General features: G+C 36.1%; 1 protein-coding gene across 4 annotated transcripts in view; it reads right to left on the minus strand.

Annotated features, from left to right (window-relative positions):
* Positions 1-14401, minus strand: part of LOC150107791 (tectonic-like complex member MKS1) — a 289973-nt gene that overhangs the window by 83121 nt on the left and 192451 nt on the right. For 3 of the 4 annotated variants that reach the window (XM_090391542.1, XM_090391543.1, XM_090391545.1), the window contains one exon: positions 9729-9782. The exons of the other annotated variant lie outside the window; for it this stretch is intronic. In XM_090391542.1, the coding sequence (XP_090247668.1) occupies positions 9729-9782 (54 nt within the window). The remainder of the gene's footprint in view (positions 1-9728; positions 9783-14401) is intronic. 4 annotated transcript variants of the gene reach the window in all.

Below are 14401 nucleotides of genomic sequence, written 5' to 3' on the forward strand. Positions count from 1 at the left end.
CCTTAACCATCTTTTCACTGTAGGAGTAGAATCCCATTCCTTTAGAGGTAGGCTGATTAGACTAATAGTCATTGTGTTTGATATATTATATTAGAAACAGTTAGGCGACTTCTCTTCTCTGAACATATTATGTTCATCTTTAAAAAACCCCTTTCCGCTTCTGCTGAACTTGCAGCAATTGTTCTGACAATATTTTTAGCTATTTGAACTCTTTCAGGAATTGCATAATTCTGGGAATTTTTTAAAACATTTTCCACGAAATCTCGATAATCATTAATATCAATTTGGTAATTAAAAATGTCATTAAATACGAGCAATTGCTCTTCAGCTGCTTTCCATGGAAGTAGTACTTTTTCAATATTCCAGTAATCTGGCTCCAAAAAATTGAGAAATTGTAATTTATTCCTATCTTGAAATTGGCTACAACTTGCTTTTAAATGTTCACAATCCATTAGTCTTTTTTTCAAAGACTAATGGATTGTGAAATTCGTTACGATGTTTTCTAAGTCTTTCCCGAGGAAGCCCGAGAAATCGATGATTTTCTACAAATTTTATATTTTTGAAGGTTTCTGAAGTAATTAATTCATCAACTTTTTTTTCATAAGGACCCTTTTCCTCTCCAAGCATTTGAAATGCTTTAATAGATCTTATCATGAGTGTTTCAGCCTTTATTATGTCTATATTTCTTGCTTGCAGTGGATTTGAAAGAAGAGAAATTTCGTTTACAATATCAATCATCAATGCCAAATCAGTTATAAAATATATATTTTCAAGACGGGCAGCCATACCTAAGTACTTTTTATTTGAATAAAAATAGTGATGTAGTAGCGCTGTGTGTTTGTTTGGAAAGTTCAATTTGGTTCTTATTGGATTGATGAAAAATAGTATATATCTTATCAATAAATATTTTAAAATGATTTACTTGCTTTATTTTCTTTATCGAATCATCTAAAACAAGATGGAGGCGATGGTTTAAACAGCACCATATTATTATGTTTGGAAACTCTTTTGCAATCCTAGTGCTCACTCCAGATTTTCTCCCAAGCATAACGCTGCCACCATCGAAGCAAAATCCTATTAAATTTTTTTCTAGGTAGTTCTTAGTAAGCCCAAGATCATTTAAACTTTCTATAACTGAAGAACATATTATCTCCGCATCTTGTTTTTCCAATTGAACTAGTTCAACGAAAATTGTTGGTGATGTAACTGAATCCTCAACTTTTAAGAAAAATATAATAACTGGTTTTCAGGATATTGTTGAAGCTTAGTCAATAATCAAACATATTTTCAGATTATTTTCAATAATTTTATTAAATATTTCTTTTTTAATTTCCTTTGCAATGAAATCAACTACTTTCACAACAGTTTTATGAGAATGTAATCCTATTCCCATATCTAATCCAGTTTTAATTTGCACTTCTATCTGAAAATGGTTTACATCTTTTTGCCAGGCTGTAAACTGTATTAAATACTCTACAAGTAGTACTTAAATATTTTTCATTCATCGTATCGATTACTTTTGTTATTGAATCCTGCTCACATTGTTTTAAGTTCTCTTTACAAATGTTATGAACTTTTGATGAAAAATGTTCATTCATTTTTTCCTTAGAGAAGCTTGTTGTATCTCTTTATTTTTCCCTGATGCCTCAATCTGAAAACATTTCCATTCTTTTGACACATGAACACTTTTCTCTTTTATAAAGTCATATTATTTTGCACAATACTCACAACTTAACTTTTTGTTAGCAATTACCAGTCTGCCATATTTTTCTTTAAAATTGTTATATTGTTGCACTGTCTAGCATTCAGGAAGACTATTTTCAATTTTGGAGTTATTGTTTAATTATTTCAATAATTAACATGCTGCTTTCTTCAAGTTGGAGTGGTTGTGCTTGTGAATGTTTTGCACCATCCAAGACCAATAAAATAAAATTTTATCTTAATATATTATAGAGCAGGAGCAGAGATGTGCATATATATTTGAATATTTTTACTGGTTCTGTCCACGTGTGGTCATATCATAAACTTTTATAAACAAAGCACTGTGCTTATATTATTGATAAACATCAGTCAGAACATACATTTCTTCATTTTATTGATACTAAACGAAAATTTCTTGCTGAATTAATAAATGGCATAGGCTATGCAGTTTAAATACGATAGAATAACGTGTACGACAAACCTGTTTGTTATGGGAAAGTTGTGGAATTCAGTTTTTCCACGGCTTCCAAAATGGGCAATAAGATAACCCTTGAAATCTATATTTCTATCGGTTCATTGTGTCCTAGCTTCCTATTGGTTTTATCAATCAGGGAACACCAGCACACTCATAATATCTCATGGGAATTTTAGGCGTAACACAAAGCCGAAACAAATGACAGCATGTCACCTCCTGGTTGTTTAGCACTTTCTCTTTATATTATATGTTGTTTACTGAAGTAACAAATGCGAGGGAATAAAAATGTAGTATTTTATCAAAGGTATAACAAGTTTTATGAAATGAATAAATAAATATTACAAGCATAGTTCCATCTAATATTTTTCACCTATGGACGGAATGAACATTACTACGGGTGCTTAGAATATGCTGTTGCGCAGATGAACGTTAAAAAAGAGTAAGGAATGTAAATTTGTGATTTCCACATTGGGTGGCTGCCAAGGTGCCCACCTTAAAGAGAACCCTGATTACAAGTGCCATTTTAACAACCAGTTTGCCGAACTCAACAAAAAATTAGGTATCGGTTCTGCCGAACCGGTGCGAACCGGCTGAATCCCATCACTGGCTACACTGCATAATTTAGAAGTCACGATAACAAGATCAAATTTCAGATGCCTGTAGTAAGGCTCTCAAGAGCACTTGTCTATAAAAAGGGAAATAAAATTAAATAGGAAATTTACAGAGAATTTTCTTCTTGTGTTCAAGATAATATTTATGCTTCTATTTGGTCCAGATTTGAGCCAAATAGGGGAATGGCTGGATCAGATTTTTACTTAAAGACAAACAGTCAGACATTATGGGAATGTAACAAGTATCTATATTAAGTAGAAAAGCTGGAAAAGTTGTTCAAAATGCTATAATTATATTGTGTAAATGGGAATATATACATAGCAATATATACTTAAGTTGTTAAGTCCACAATTAAAACTGAAGGAGGAACAAAAAACTTGTAAAATGAAGTATAAGACAAGTGTGTACATTATCTCCATCACTATATTGTCAAAATACTCTGGATCAAAGAAAGTTGTAGAAAGTTTTTCCAGTTATTATTTTAGTCCTTTACCCAAGTGTAAGCAAACAAAGTATGCAAAGTATTTTCATGAGTACTCTATGTGTATATAGAGACTGCTGACTTCATATCAACTGTCTCAGTAAAATTAAAACAAAAATATAATTTCTCTTATTAATTATATGAAGAGCTAAAGGCTTCAATTCGGCGACATATAAACTTATTTAAGTTAAGGGATATTACATCCCATATTGTTTCATAGCCGAATAAGAAACTCAAAGAGTTTCATGCCGAATATAGTAAATATATAAAGTTCGGCAAGTCCAAGCGTAAGCAAATACCTGGATAGTGTTACAACTGACCCTTTAGGGAGTGCAACACTAAGGCAACTCATGATAAGGGTGGCGCAAGCTCCGATCACTATTCTTGATATTTCCCCATAATGTGAAACCCAGCTCCTAGGAGCTGTATTACTGTTCTACATTAGGAGTGAGAGAACGTCACTACCCAGACCGGTTTCAACTTTCATTGAGGTCTCATCAGTGAGTAGGTAGACCTAGAAATACCAAGTTTGTAGCAAACAGAACTTACATATACCCTACTATGAGAATTGCCAAGAAGGTGTCCTAATAAATTATTAATTATATGAAGAGCCAAAGGCTTCAATTCGGCGACATATAGAACAGTAATACAGCTCCTAGGAGCTAAGTTCACATTATGGGTAAATATCAAGAATAGTGATCAGAGCTTGCTCCACCCTTACCATGAGTTGCCTCAGTGTTGCACCCCCTAAAGGGTCAGTTGTAACACTATCCAGGTATTTGCTTACGCTTGGACTTGCTGAACTTTATATATTTACTATATTCGGCATGAAACTCTTTGAGTTTCTTATTCGGCTATGAAACAACATGGGATGTAATATCCCTTAACTTAAATATAATTTCTCTATAAAAAAAATCAGCTAATGCCTTTCATTCCCATATAGGGAGTAGGTGAGGCCATTTTAGCCCTATCTAACTTTTGAAGACTGAGTGGGCAGTTCAATCATCACTGGTACCCAATCAGAGACAGCTGGCCCAAGGCTATCACTAATTAAACAGCAATCAGTGAAGAGAGATGGCTTAACAAGTGCCGCCATTTCATGGTCCCTAATACAATATATTTAATGTCTGAAAATAGTGTGGGTTCTATGGTCGATTTTCTCGAGTTTATGAGTAGAAAAACCCGAGTTTCCTGGAGAAAAAACCTGCTTGCCTGTGCCAGAGATCGACTAACTCGGGAACCGGTCAAAAAAAAGGCTTAGAAAAATTTCCTCAAGTCATCGACTAGATTAGAAACAAAGTCTTGCTTCATGTGGTCAAGCGCTATGGTGTGTAAATGCCACATCCACTGAGCTACACAGGCTCTTCTCTATGAGAAATTATATTTTTGTTTACTTTGTAGTATACTTTGTAACAAAGCAGAAAAACTTACTAGAGCTATCATTAATTTAGAATATATTAAAAATATGGTGACATGCCATATTAGTACTTGTATATGGAAAATCATATATTTTCCATTGCTGCATTTCCTGCATTGATTTAACCTATGCCCATGCTGATATGAAGTCTTGTAATGCTTCTGTAAACTAGTAGAATAGCCACGAAGATACCTTGCATGCAAACGTTTCTTGCTTATCCTTAGGTAAATGATTAAAATAAGAATTTAATTTCTTATCAAGTTTAATAAACTTTGTAACCAAATCGAAAAACTTTCCACAATTATCTCCTATTCAGAGTATTTTAATAATATGTTGATACATCATTTTACTGCTTGTATATAGAAAACATATGAATTCTGAATTGATTTAACACAAGTATATAACATAAGTATATAACTTTACTTTATTCCTCTCTGGTGTATATACTGTTTACAATATATACTGTCAAAGTGTGGGAATACCTCTCCAAAAACTTAGTTAATCTACATGATCACCCCAAATCTCACTGATTGAACCTGAAGGATCACTACTAAACTCGTCACTCCAGGATAGGAAACTCAGTGGTGGCTGCATTCAGTGACAGGCAAAAACAAGCTACCAAGCAGAACTTCTCTACTCCCCTGGAAACAAGCTACCATCAGTGGGAACCAGACCCAGAAGAGATGAAGTCTCATTAGCAGTAGCAGCTTGTTTCCAGGGCAGTAGAGAGGTTCTGCTTGGTAGCTTGTTTTTGCCTGTCACTAAATGGAGCCGCCACTGAGTTTCCTATTCTGGAGTGATGAGTTTAGTAGTGATCCTTTGGGGTCAATCAGTGAGATTTGGAGTGATCATGTAGATTAACTAAGTTTTTGGAGAGGTATTCCCACACTTCAACAGTATATATATATATAGTAAACACTATATACACTAGAGAGGAATAAAGTAGAGTTCCAGGTGACTGGAATATTTGGTTGAGGTGTTGCTACAGGCCAAGGAATGTGGAGACAAAGAAATGTATAGGCAATTTAGCTTAGTAAGCAAACAAGGTTGATCATTATGGGTAATTTCAATTATGGCAATATTGAATGGAATGAAGAGATGGCATCAGAGAACAAGGAGAATGAATTTCTCAAGTTCTTAAGAGACAACAATCTTAGGCAGTACATAATGGAGGGCACACGAGAGCTAAGAGTCTTAGATCTGATTATATCATAAAAGGATGTGATTGTGAATGGAGTGTCAAATCTCCCCCTTTCTCCAGGTGGAGAGAGTGACTATGAAGTGATCACCTGGGTAGAAGCCAGTCACATGAGAACTTCTATAAAGAAGGGATATATGTGGAATGGAACTACAAGGCTGGTTATTATGAAAAGCCTAGGATATAACTGGGTACTATAGCATGGAAAGAGGAATTGAGTGGGAAGGATATAGATGCTGTGGACATTGATCAAGAATTATTTAGCAGCAGCAATGTGTATTCTGAAGGTGAAAAGACTAAACAAGTTAGGAGTAAAATAAATTAAAGATGCCAAGAAATTATAAAGTCCTGAAAATAGTTCAGGTGCAAACTTTTGCTTACAATTGGATAAAGGATTAAACCAAGTATATAATTTCTTGGTATCTTTAATTTATAGTATAACCAAGTGGAAAAACTTCCAACAAGGTAGGAGTAAAATGGATGAATGAAGAGATTAAGCATGAAATCTGGAAGAAGGCACTGTGGAGCAACACAAAATGAATGTTGGTAATAAATGTTGGCATGAAGAGTCCAAAGAGTAGGCCAAAAAGGTAACTCCATTGATAAAGGCAGCTAAAATGCAAAATGAGAAGAAATTAGCTAATCAAGTTAAGAAAGAGTTCTTTTGATATGCGGAAAGTAGAAGGAAAAATGACTATGGGAAGATGAAGCTGGTTGATGACACTGGCAGACTGGCAACCAATGCAGAAGATACAGTTGAATTATTTACTGATCAGTGTATTTCATCCTCGAGGGCAACATCAAAAGAAGCTGGAGTGTAGAGGATATGGTGGAGGAGAAGAGACTGATGATGATGAATGAGCAGAAAGTACAAAAGGGATTAAGCAAACCTGATGTTAATAAGGCAACAGAATTTGATAGTATATCGCTACGTCTTGAGGGAATGCCCTATGGAATTAATGGCGCCTTTGGCATAACTATTTAACATGAGTCTTGCAACAGGGCAGTCCCAAAGGAATGGAGGGTGGGGAAAATTGTTCAACTTCACAAAGAAGGGGGGGGCACAAATTATAGGCCAATCTGCATGTCTGGGTTTGTTATTAAGGTATTAGAGAAGCTGGCAAGGACTAGTATTCAGAAGTGGGTTGATAACAGCAGTATTCTTTATGATGGTCAGCATGGGTTTGTTAGGGAGAGGTCATATTTCAGCAATTTGCTTACATATTACATCAAGGTGACGAATTCACTTGATAAAAGAGATGCACATACAGTGGTGTGCTTGGATTTTTCAAAGGCCTTTGTTAGACTGCTACAGGACAAGCTAGTAGCTAAACTGAAACATATGTTATTAGATAACAAACTAGTAAGTTGGATAGTTGATTGGCTGAGACAGGTATCAGCAGGTTGTATATGGAGAAATGGTATCCCAAAAGAGGAAGGTCACTAGCGGGTTGCCACAGGGACCGTTATTGTTTAACTTGTATGTTAATGACATTGGGACCAACTTAACTGGAAATGTGTAACTGTTCGCATTGCCAATGATGCAGGGTTTGGGGGAAACTATGAGAAGTAAAGCAGGTGTTGTGGCCTTGCAGGAGGATCTGAACAGATTACATGAGTGGGCTAATGATTGGGCTATCAGTTTAATGCTACAAAGTGCAAGGTCTTGAAATTTGGTAAGCAAGGTTGGGATGCAGAGTATATAATTAATGGCGAAATTTTGAAGGAGGTGGAGGAGATGTTGCTTTTGATGAAAGATCTAGGAGTGATGGTGGACAGAAACTTTAAGTTTAGGAATGATATTGCTAAAATGGTAAGAACATTCCAACAGATTATGGCAATAATGAAGAGGACTCTGATGTAGAAGCAAAAAGGTTATGGTTTCCCTGTATAAGGCTTTGATCAGGCTACATATGGACTACTGTGTTCAGATTTGGTCACTTGGTTTTCAGAGGGGATGAGGATGTATTGGAGAAGGGTACAGAGAGGGTTTACTAAGTTAGTGTCAGGTCTGTGAAATGTCAGATATAAGGAGAGATTGAGGAAATGCAACTTATAGAGTTTTGTGAATAGAAGAAGAGGGGGATATGATTGAGACATATAAGTTGGTGAGGGGTTATTACCAGATTAACATGGAGAAGATATTTCAGAGAGTTGAGGGAGGCCATCCATGGAAGCTGTATAAGAAAGGTGTGAGCAGGGGGTGAGAAGCAGATTCTTTGTATGGAGAGTGATTAGTGAGTGAAATGCATTGCATGAAAGTGTGATGAGTGCAGAAACTGTGCATAGGTTCATGGCATGGCTCAATGATCTTCTGGCATGAGAGAGTATAGACCTCCTGTGATGAGTCCTTTGGCTACATAAAGGTCATATAATAACAATAATAATAACTGTAACATTAGTTCTGCTATAAAGTTTACTCCTTGATCAGATAAAAGTGTTTGAGGTGTACCATATCTTGGGATTATTAGCTTCAAAACTTATTAGCAGTCTAATTCTTTATGATACTGCTTCTGGAAAGCATAACATATCAATAGCTACAATGATGTATTTATTTTCTCACTTTGTTGTGGGTAAGGGTCTTATTATATCAATGGCTACAGCTTGAAATGGTGGAGTTTTTTTTTTATTTATTTATTTATTTTTAATGTTGAGTCCATACATGAGAGGTTGGTTGATCAACCTATAGTACATGGGAACTGTTATTGGAAAGGGTTGTAGAGGTGCCTTGCCTCTAATAGTAGATCTAGTTTGGCATAAGTGACAGGATTTCACATACAAATTAATGTCTGGTATCAAAAATACCTGTCTTTAATTCTGTGTGCCAGGTTCTCTCAAATCCTTCATGACCAGCTAGATCAGAATCATGAAAAGTATACAGAATCCCAGATTGCATTATAACTGGAGTTAAATTTTCTTACTTTAACCTTACCATTTACCTTGATAGAAGCAAACCATTCTCATCTAAATAAAGCATTTGGATGAAAGAAAATTCCTCAGGAACAGTTTCACCCCTTTGAACCTTTTCATATATATTTTTCAAAATGGATTTTCTTTCTGAGCTTCAAATATAAGAGGTTTTTTCCAATTTCACAATACAGCAATTTATCCTTAATTTTATCCAACTCATTTATCTTAGTAGATGGTATGGCATTTATATCAGATTGAATAGGAATTATTCCTGCCTTGCTAACTTTATGATCTAAATATTCAATCTCCTTTAAAAAGAACTGACATTCTATACACTTCAATAATAAATCAGCTTCATGTACTCTAGAAAGAACTTTTAATAAGATATTTCTATAGGATATTAGCTGCCTCCGGCACAGTCAGTATAGACGAAGCCCTTTGGTTGGAAAGACCTGGGCTCGATTCCTGTCAGTGACGTGAGGAACCTTTATCTGGTCTCTTTCAACTAAAGGTGAGTTAACTGGTCTCATACAGAGGTGGAGGGTTTTTCTCCTGGTAACTCGGGCTTTTCATTCCTCAAAACAGGCAAACCAGTCCCATGAACACAAATGGACTGGTCTGCCTGTCCATGTGTGTTCATGGACATACAATCATAAAATATACTATGGCAAGGAAGGCAACGGGAAACCACCTTGCTCATAATCATCTCCCTAGTATGGTAGCATGTAGCTACTCCCCACCAGCTGTATGGCAGAGGAAATAGGATAGGATAAGATAGGGATGGGATATTCGGTCCTTTGAATATATAAGGAAATCATCCTTAAAAACAGATAACTCCATTACCTAACATATCTGATAGAGCTCAGTTTATTAGTGATTGAAAAGACATGGCTGAGTTGCTAGCTCCTTGAGGAAGATGACATAATTGATACTTCTGACATCTTGTTGTGAAGGCAAAGTATTTTCTATCCTCCTTCTTTAAAGGAATCTGGAAATAGCCAGAGTTCAGATCTAGTTTAGTTAAATATTCTGCTCCTTCTAAGTCAATTAATAACTCTTCAATTTTACATAAAGGAAAATCAGTGAGTTTTATTAATTTCTCTCTGATCTAAAAAAAATCTTAAACTTCCATTATGTTTTTCTATAAGAATAAAATTACTATTCCATTTTGAGTTAGATTTCTCTATAATTCCTACCTTTTCATACTCTTTTAGAAACAGTTGAAAATGTCTCATGTATTTCACTGGAGTTTGATACTGTTTTACATAGATAGGTGTCTGAGTAGTAAGTTGTACAGAATGCTCAACTGCATTAGTACAAGAAATAGACACAATATCTTCAGAGTGAAAACATTACAGGATAATTTAAAAGCAAACTCAAAGAATGTGTTAATCAGTTTCTTTTAATTGGTTGTTGTTGCTAATTTTCTTGTATTTTTTAATAGATTTTCTTTTATTTCCTCAAAATCTTCTTTCTCACCAGTGTTTATTGGTTTAATTTCAAGCAGTTAATCTCGCTTGAAATTAAACTTTTTGCTTTCAAGCAGTTAATCTTGGAATCAGAAACTTCAGCATGTGCATCAAAATTTTGCATCTTGTGAATTGTTGATATTGAATTGCTTGCAGACTGTTTATTAAGACTATATTCCAGTCCACAAAGAGAAATAGTGCCATCCAAGGAATTACACACAAATTGATATCTCTCTAGGAAATCAAGATCAAGAATAATGTGTATATTTGGATTAGAAGTTTCTGAAAGCATAATCAATTTATGAGAAACTTACAGAGGAAAACAAGCAATGAAAAGAAATACATTAATCTTTTTAGAAGTAGAGATTTCAGCCTTAAAGATACTTGTTAACTTATTGGAATATCAATCGACCAAAAAAATCAGCTAATGCCTTTTATTCTTGTATAGGGAGTGGGCAAGGCTGTTTTAGTCCTATCTAACTTTTGGAGACTGAATGGACAGTTCAATCTCTACTGGTAGCCATTCAGAGATAGGCTATCATTAATTTAATCAGCACGCAGTGAAGAGACAGCTCAACAAGTGCTACCATCTTGTAGTCCATAACCCTAACACAATATTTTTTTTAATGTCTGAAAATAGTGTGGGTTTGATGGTCGATTTTCTCGAGTTTACGAGATGAAAACCTGAGTTTCCAGGGGAAAAAACCTGCTTGCCCATGGCAGAGATCGACTAACTCAGGAACCAGCCAAAAAAAGGCTTAGAAAATGTTCCTCTAGTTGGCAACTAGATTTGAACCCAAATCTTACTTCATGTAGTTGAGCACCATAGAGTGCAAACATCAGTTTAATGATTTGAATTACAAAACTATCTTATCATTACTTTGAGTGTCCGCGCGGTTAGCCTAGTGGAAGGAGTGTCCTGGGTCGATTCCCGTTGCCGACGTGAGGAGCTTAAGGATCTTCCTCAGCTATAGCCAAGTTAGCCGGTCTTGGGCGTGGACAGCAGGGTTTTTCATCCCGCAAACAAGCAAACCGGCCCCGTGAACACACGGATCTACAGTCATAAATACCTAACCCCCCATGAGGGGGGGCTCAACTTGCTCCAATAGGGATGGGGGAGAAAAGGGAGGAAACTCCATATGAATAAATAAAAAAAATTACTTTGAGTTTAAATGTCTGTAGTTAAGTTTGTTTTTACTAATACTATATTTGAATTATATTTTATTGCAACATTTGAATTATTAATATTATTATTTTCCTGATATCCATGGTGTCACAAGACTTATTGTGGGTGGTCAACACAAGTCTATCATGCTACTTCTTAAACTAATCCACTGCATGCATGTTCACCATCCTCTCAAGTAATGCATTAAATGCTCCTACCACTCTCCATGCAAAAAACTTTACTTCTTACCATTTTATGCACCACTCCCTCTTGCAACTTTCAGAAATGATCCCCTTGTCCTTGCTCCTCTTCATCGTTCTATGTTAATCCAAGACAGGAGGATGTGGAGGAGACTCATCATTAACAGTGATCCCACTTAAGTGGGACAAGCTGCAGAAGAAGAAGTCAATGTCTTCCTCAACATTGCAGCAATTCTCTGAGATGTCTTCACAACCTTTGCAATATGTCCTTGGACCTTCAAATCTCTATTCAAAATCGCTTAGAGATTCCTTGTTTCCTCCACTTCTTCCAGTATAACCCCACCAAGTGAGTATGAAGTAAGTATAAAACCTTATATTTAGTTGCAGTAAATTGATATCCCCATTCATTTACCCACCTTTCCACCCTATTCAAATCTTCTTGAAAAGCTAAAACACCAGCACTATTATTAACCCTCCCAAGCTTCACATCATCTGCAAACAACTGAACATCTCCCTGTAGGCTTATGACAATATCATTGACATAAAGATTGAACAGTAATGGTCCCAGGACTGAAACCTGTGGAACTTCACTTGTAACCCTCCCTGCTCCTGCTCCCCCTGCCCATATACAACTCTGCTATCTACTAGAGAGCCAATCACCAATCCAGCCCACTAACCTGATATCCAAATCCATATGTTGTAACTTAAAAATCAACTTGTCATGTGGCACCCTGTCAAATGCCTTTTAAAAAAAAAAAAATGACAGTGTATGCCTTACCTTCTATTGTAAAAGGTTACCAGATTATTAAAACAAGAGCACCTTGTAACAAATCATGTTAGCCTGCATAAATAATATTGCCCACATCTGCCCAATTCTCTATATGAGCTCTTTTGAATTTCTCTAAAATCTTAGCAGCTAGACAAAAATTATAAACAGGCCTATAGTTTGATACCTCCATTCTACTGCCACCCTTATGCAATGGTACTATCTGCTAAGATTTTAGAGAAATTCAAAAGAGCTCATATAGAGAATTGGGCAGATGTGGGCAACATCTGCCCTATTAGAACATCCTCCTCAGTTAACCAAGTTTCGCTGATACCTTTGGAGAAGCTGAGTCAATCAATGCCACAAGTTCACTGATTTTATTTCTAATGCCCCTAGCATTTGTGTACAGAAAAACCAGTGCATTGCCATTATTCTTATAGCTATTGTTACTTTCCTCATACTTCACCTGGCTCTGCAATATAGTGTACAGCCTCTCATTTCTCAATCTTCTGTCCCTACATGAGGCCATCCCTGCTACATTCCACCTGTACAATTCTAATTTCCCTGCCCCAATAAACCCACTTGCCAACAAGAAAACAACAGTCTTTACAAATGCCTGCGCCCTTCTGCATTCAAATATAATCCATCTCTTGCATATAACTCTCTTCTATATTCAAACATACTCCATTTATTCGCATATTTTTTCCAGACCTCTTTTCCTATCATATTCTCGCTATCTTCTCATTCGTTATTACTGCTCCTCTCCCCCACTCTGCATTATCATACTGGGGCAACACGCTACTATCTTTCCTTGGACACATCTCTTCAAAATTATCTCTAACATCAACCTCAAATCTCAAGCTATATGATTCACACTACCTCTTAGGTCATTTGTCCCAACCATTAGTACATCTCCTCCATATTTTCACCCCTCTTCACTGCCAGTTTCACATGGCAAATACTCCTCTGCACACCCCAAATCTTCATACATGATGCTCAGAACAGATTTGTTCATCCTTCTTTCACTGGCATCCCTGACTCTTACAGGTTCCAGTCTCTCTCTCTCCTTTCTCTATGAATCTACCTCCTCCTGCTTCTCATCTCTCTCTCTCTCTCTCTCTCTTCCTTGCTTCACGCTCTCTTGACTTTCTGCAGTTTCCACTTTTCCTGTCTCTTCCATGCTCTCTCTCTCTCTCTCTCCTTCCTCTCTACTTGGTTGTCTGATGCCATTCTCTTACACTTACTCTTGTTCTCTCAAACTATCCAACATCTCCATCATTCTAATATTTTTATTCACCCTCCTCAGCTCATTCTTCATTCCTTTCATCTTCTTTCTCAGCAGTTCTATTTCTCTCTTCTTACATCTTGCTTGCAATTTACATTCTCACTCACACACAATCATGGCCATCAGACAAACCATCTCCATGTGCTATACTGCCCAAGGTTAAATCCATGTGTGTGTCTTTAGTCTCCAACACTATTGGTATTCACAAAAATTTCACCCATTGCCGAACCACTATCTCCACTGCTGCTAAATCCTGGGATTGGGAGACCAAAGTATCCCAATTTACATTTCATGCACACAAACAAATTCCCATCCTGCACCTACAATGTTTTCAAACAATGGGATGCATATATACTGCATCCCATTGTTTGAAAATCATCAACTATGCTAAGAATAATGTAGTGTTTAAATGGTGGTGGGCTAGGTAAATTGCTAAAAGTGGAAGCCGTCATGTTAAATACAATAGATACAGTTGGATACAATACTGAGACAATAAAATCCTAACAAATTACCACACAAACATACAAAAAAAAAAAAATTGTCAATTTGAACATGTCATGCTAACAGCACCTGAATCTATCATACTCTTATCTTTATTTTCTCCAGGATTAAACTTACATCTACTAAAATAGTTTTGCGATAGGTGACCTAATTTGTTACAATTATAACATCTAGGAATAAACTTTTTTTTACTTCATTAAGCTAGAATCAGATTCAAATAG

Source organism: Typopeltis vanoorti, chromosome 4 (assembly GCF_054136105.1).
Source record: "Typopeltis vanoorti isolate ZY-2024b chromosome 4, IOZ_Tvanoo_1.0, whole genome shotgun sequence".
Classification (NCBI taxonomy): Eukaryota; Metazoa; Arthropoda; class Arachnida; order Uropygi; family Thelyphonidae; genus Typopeltis; species Typopeltis vanoorti.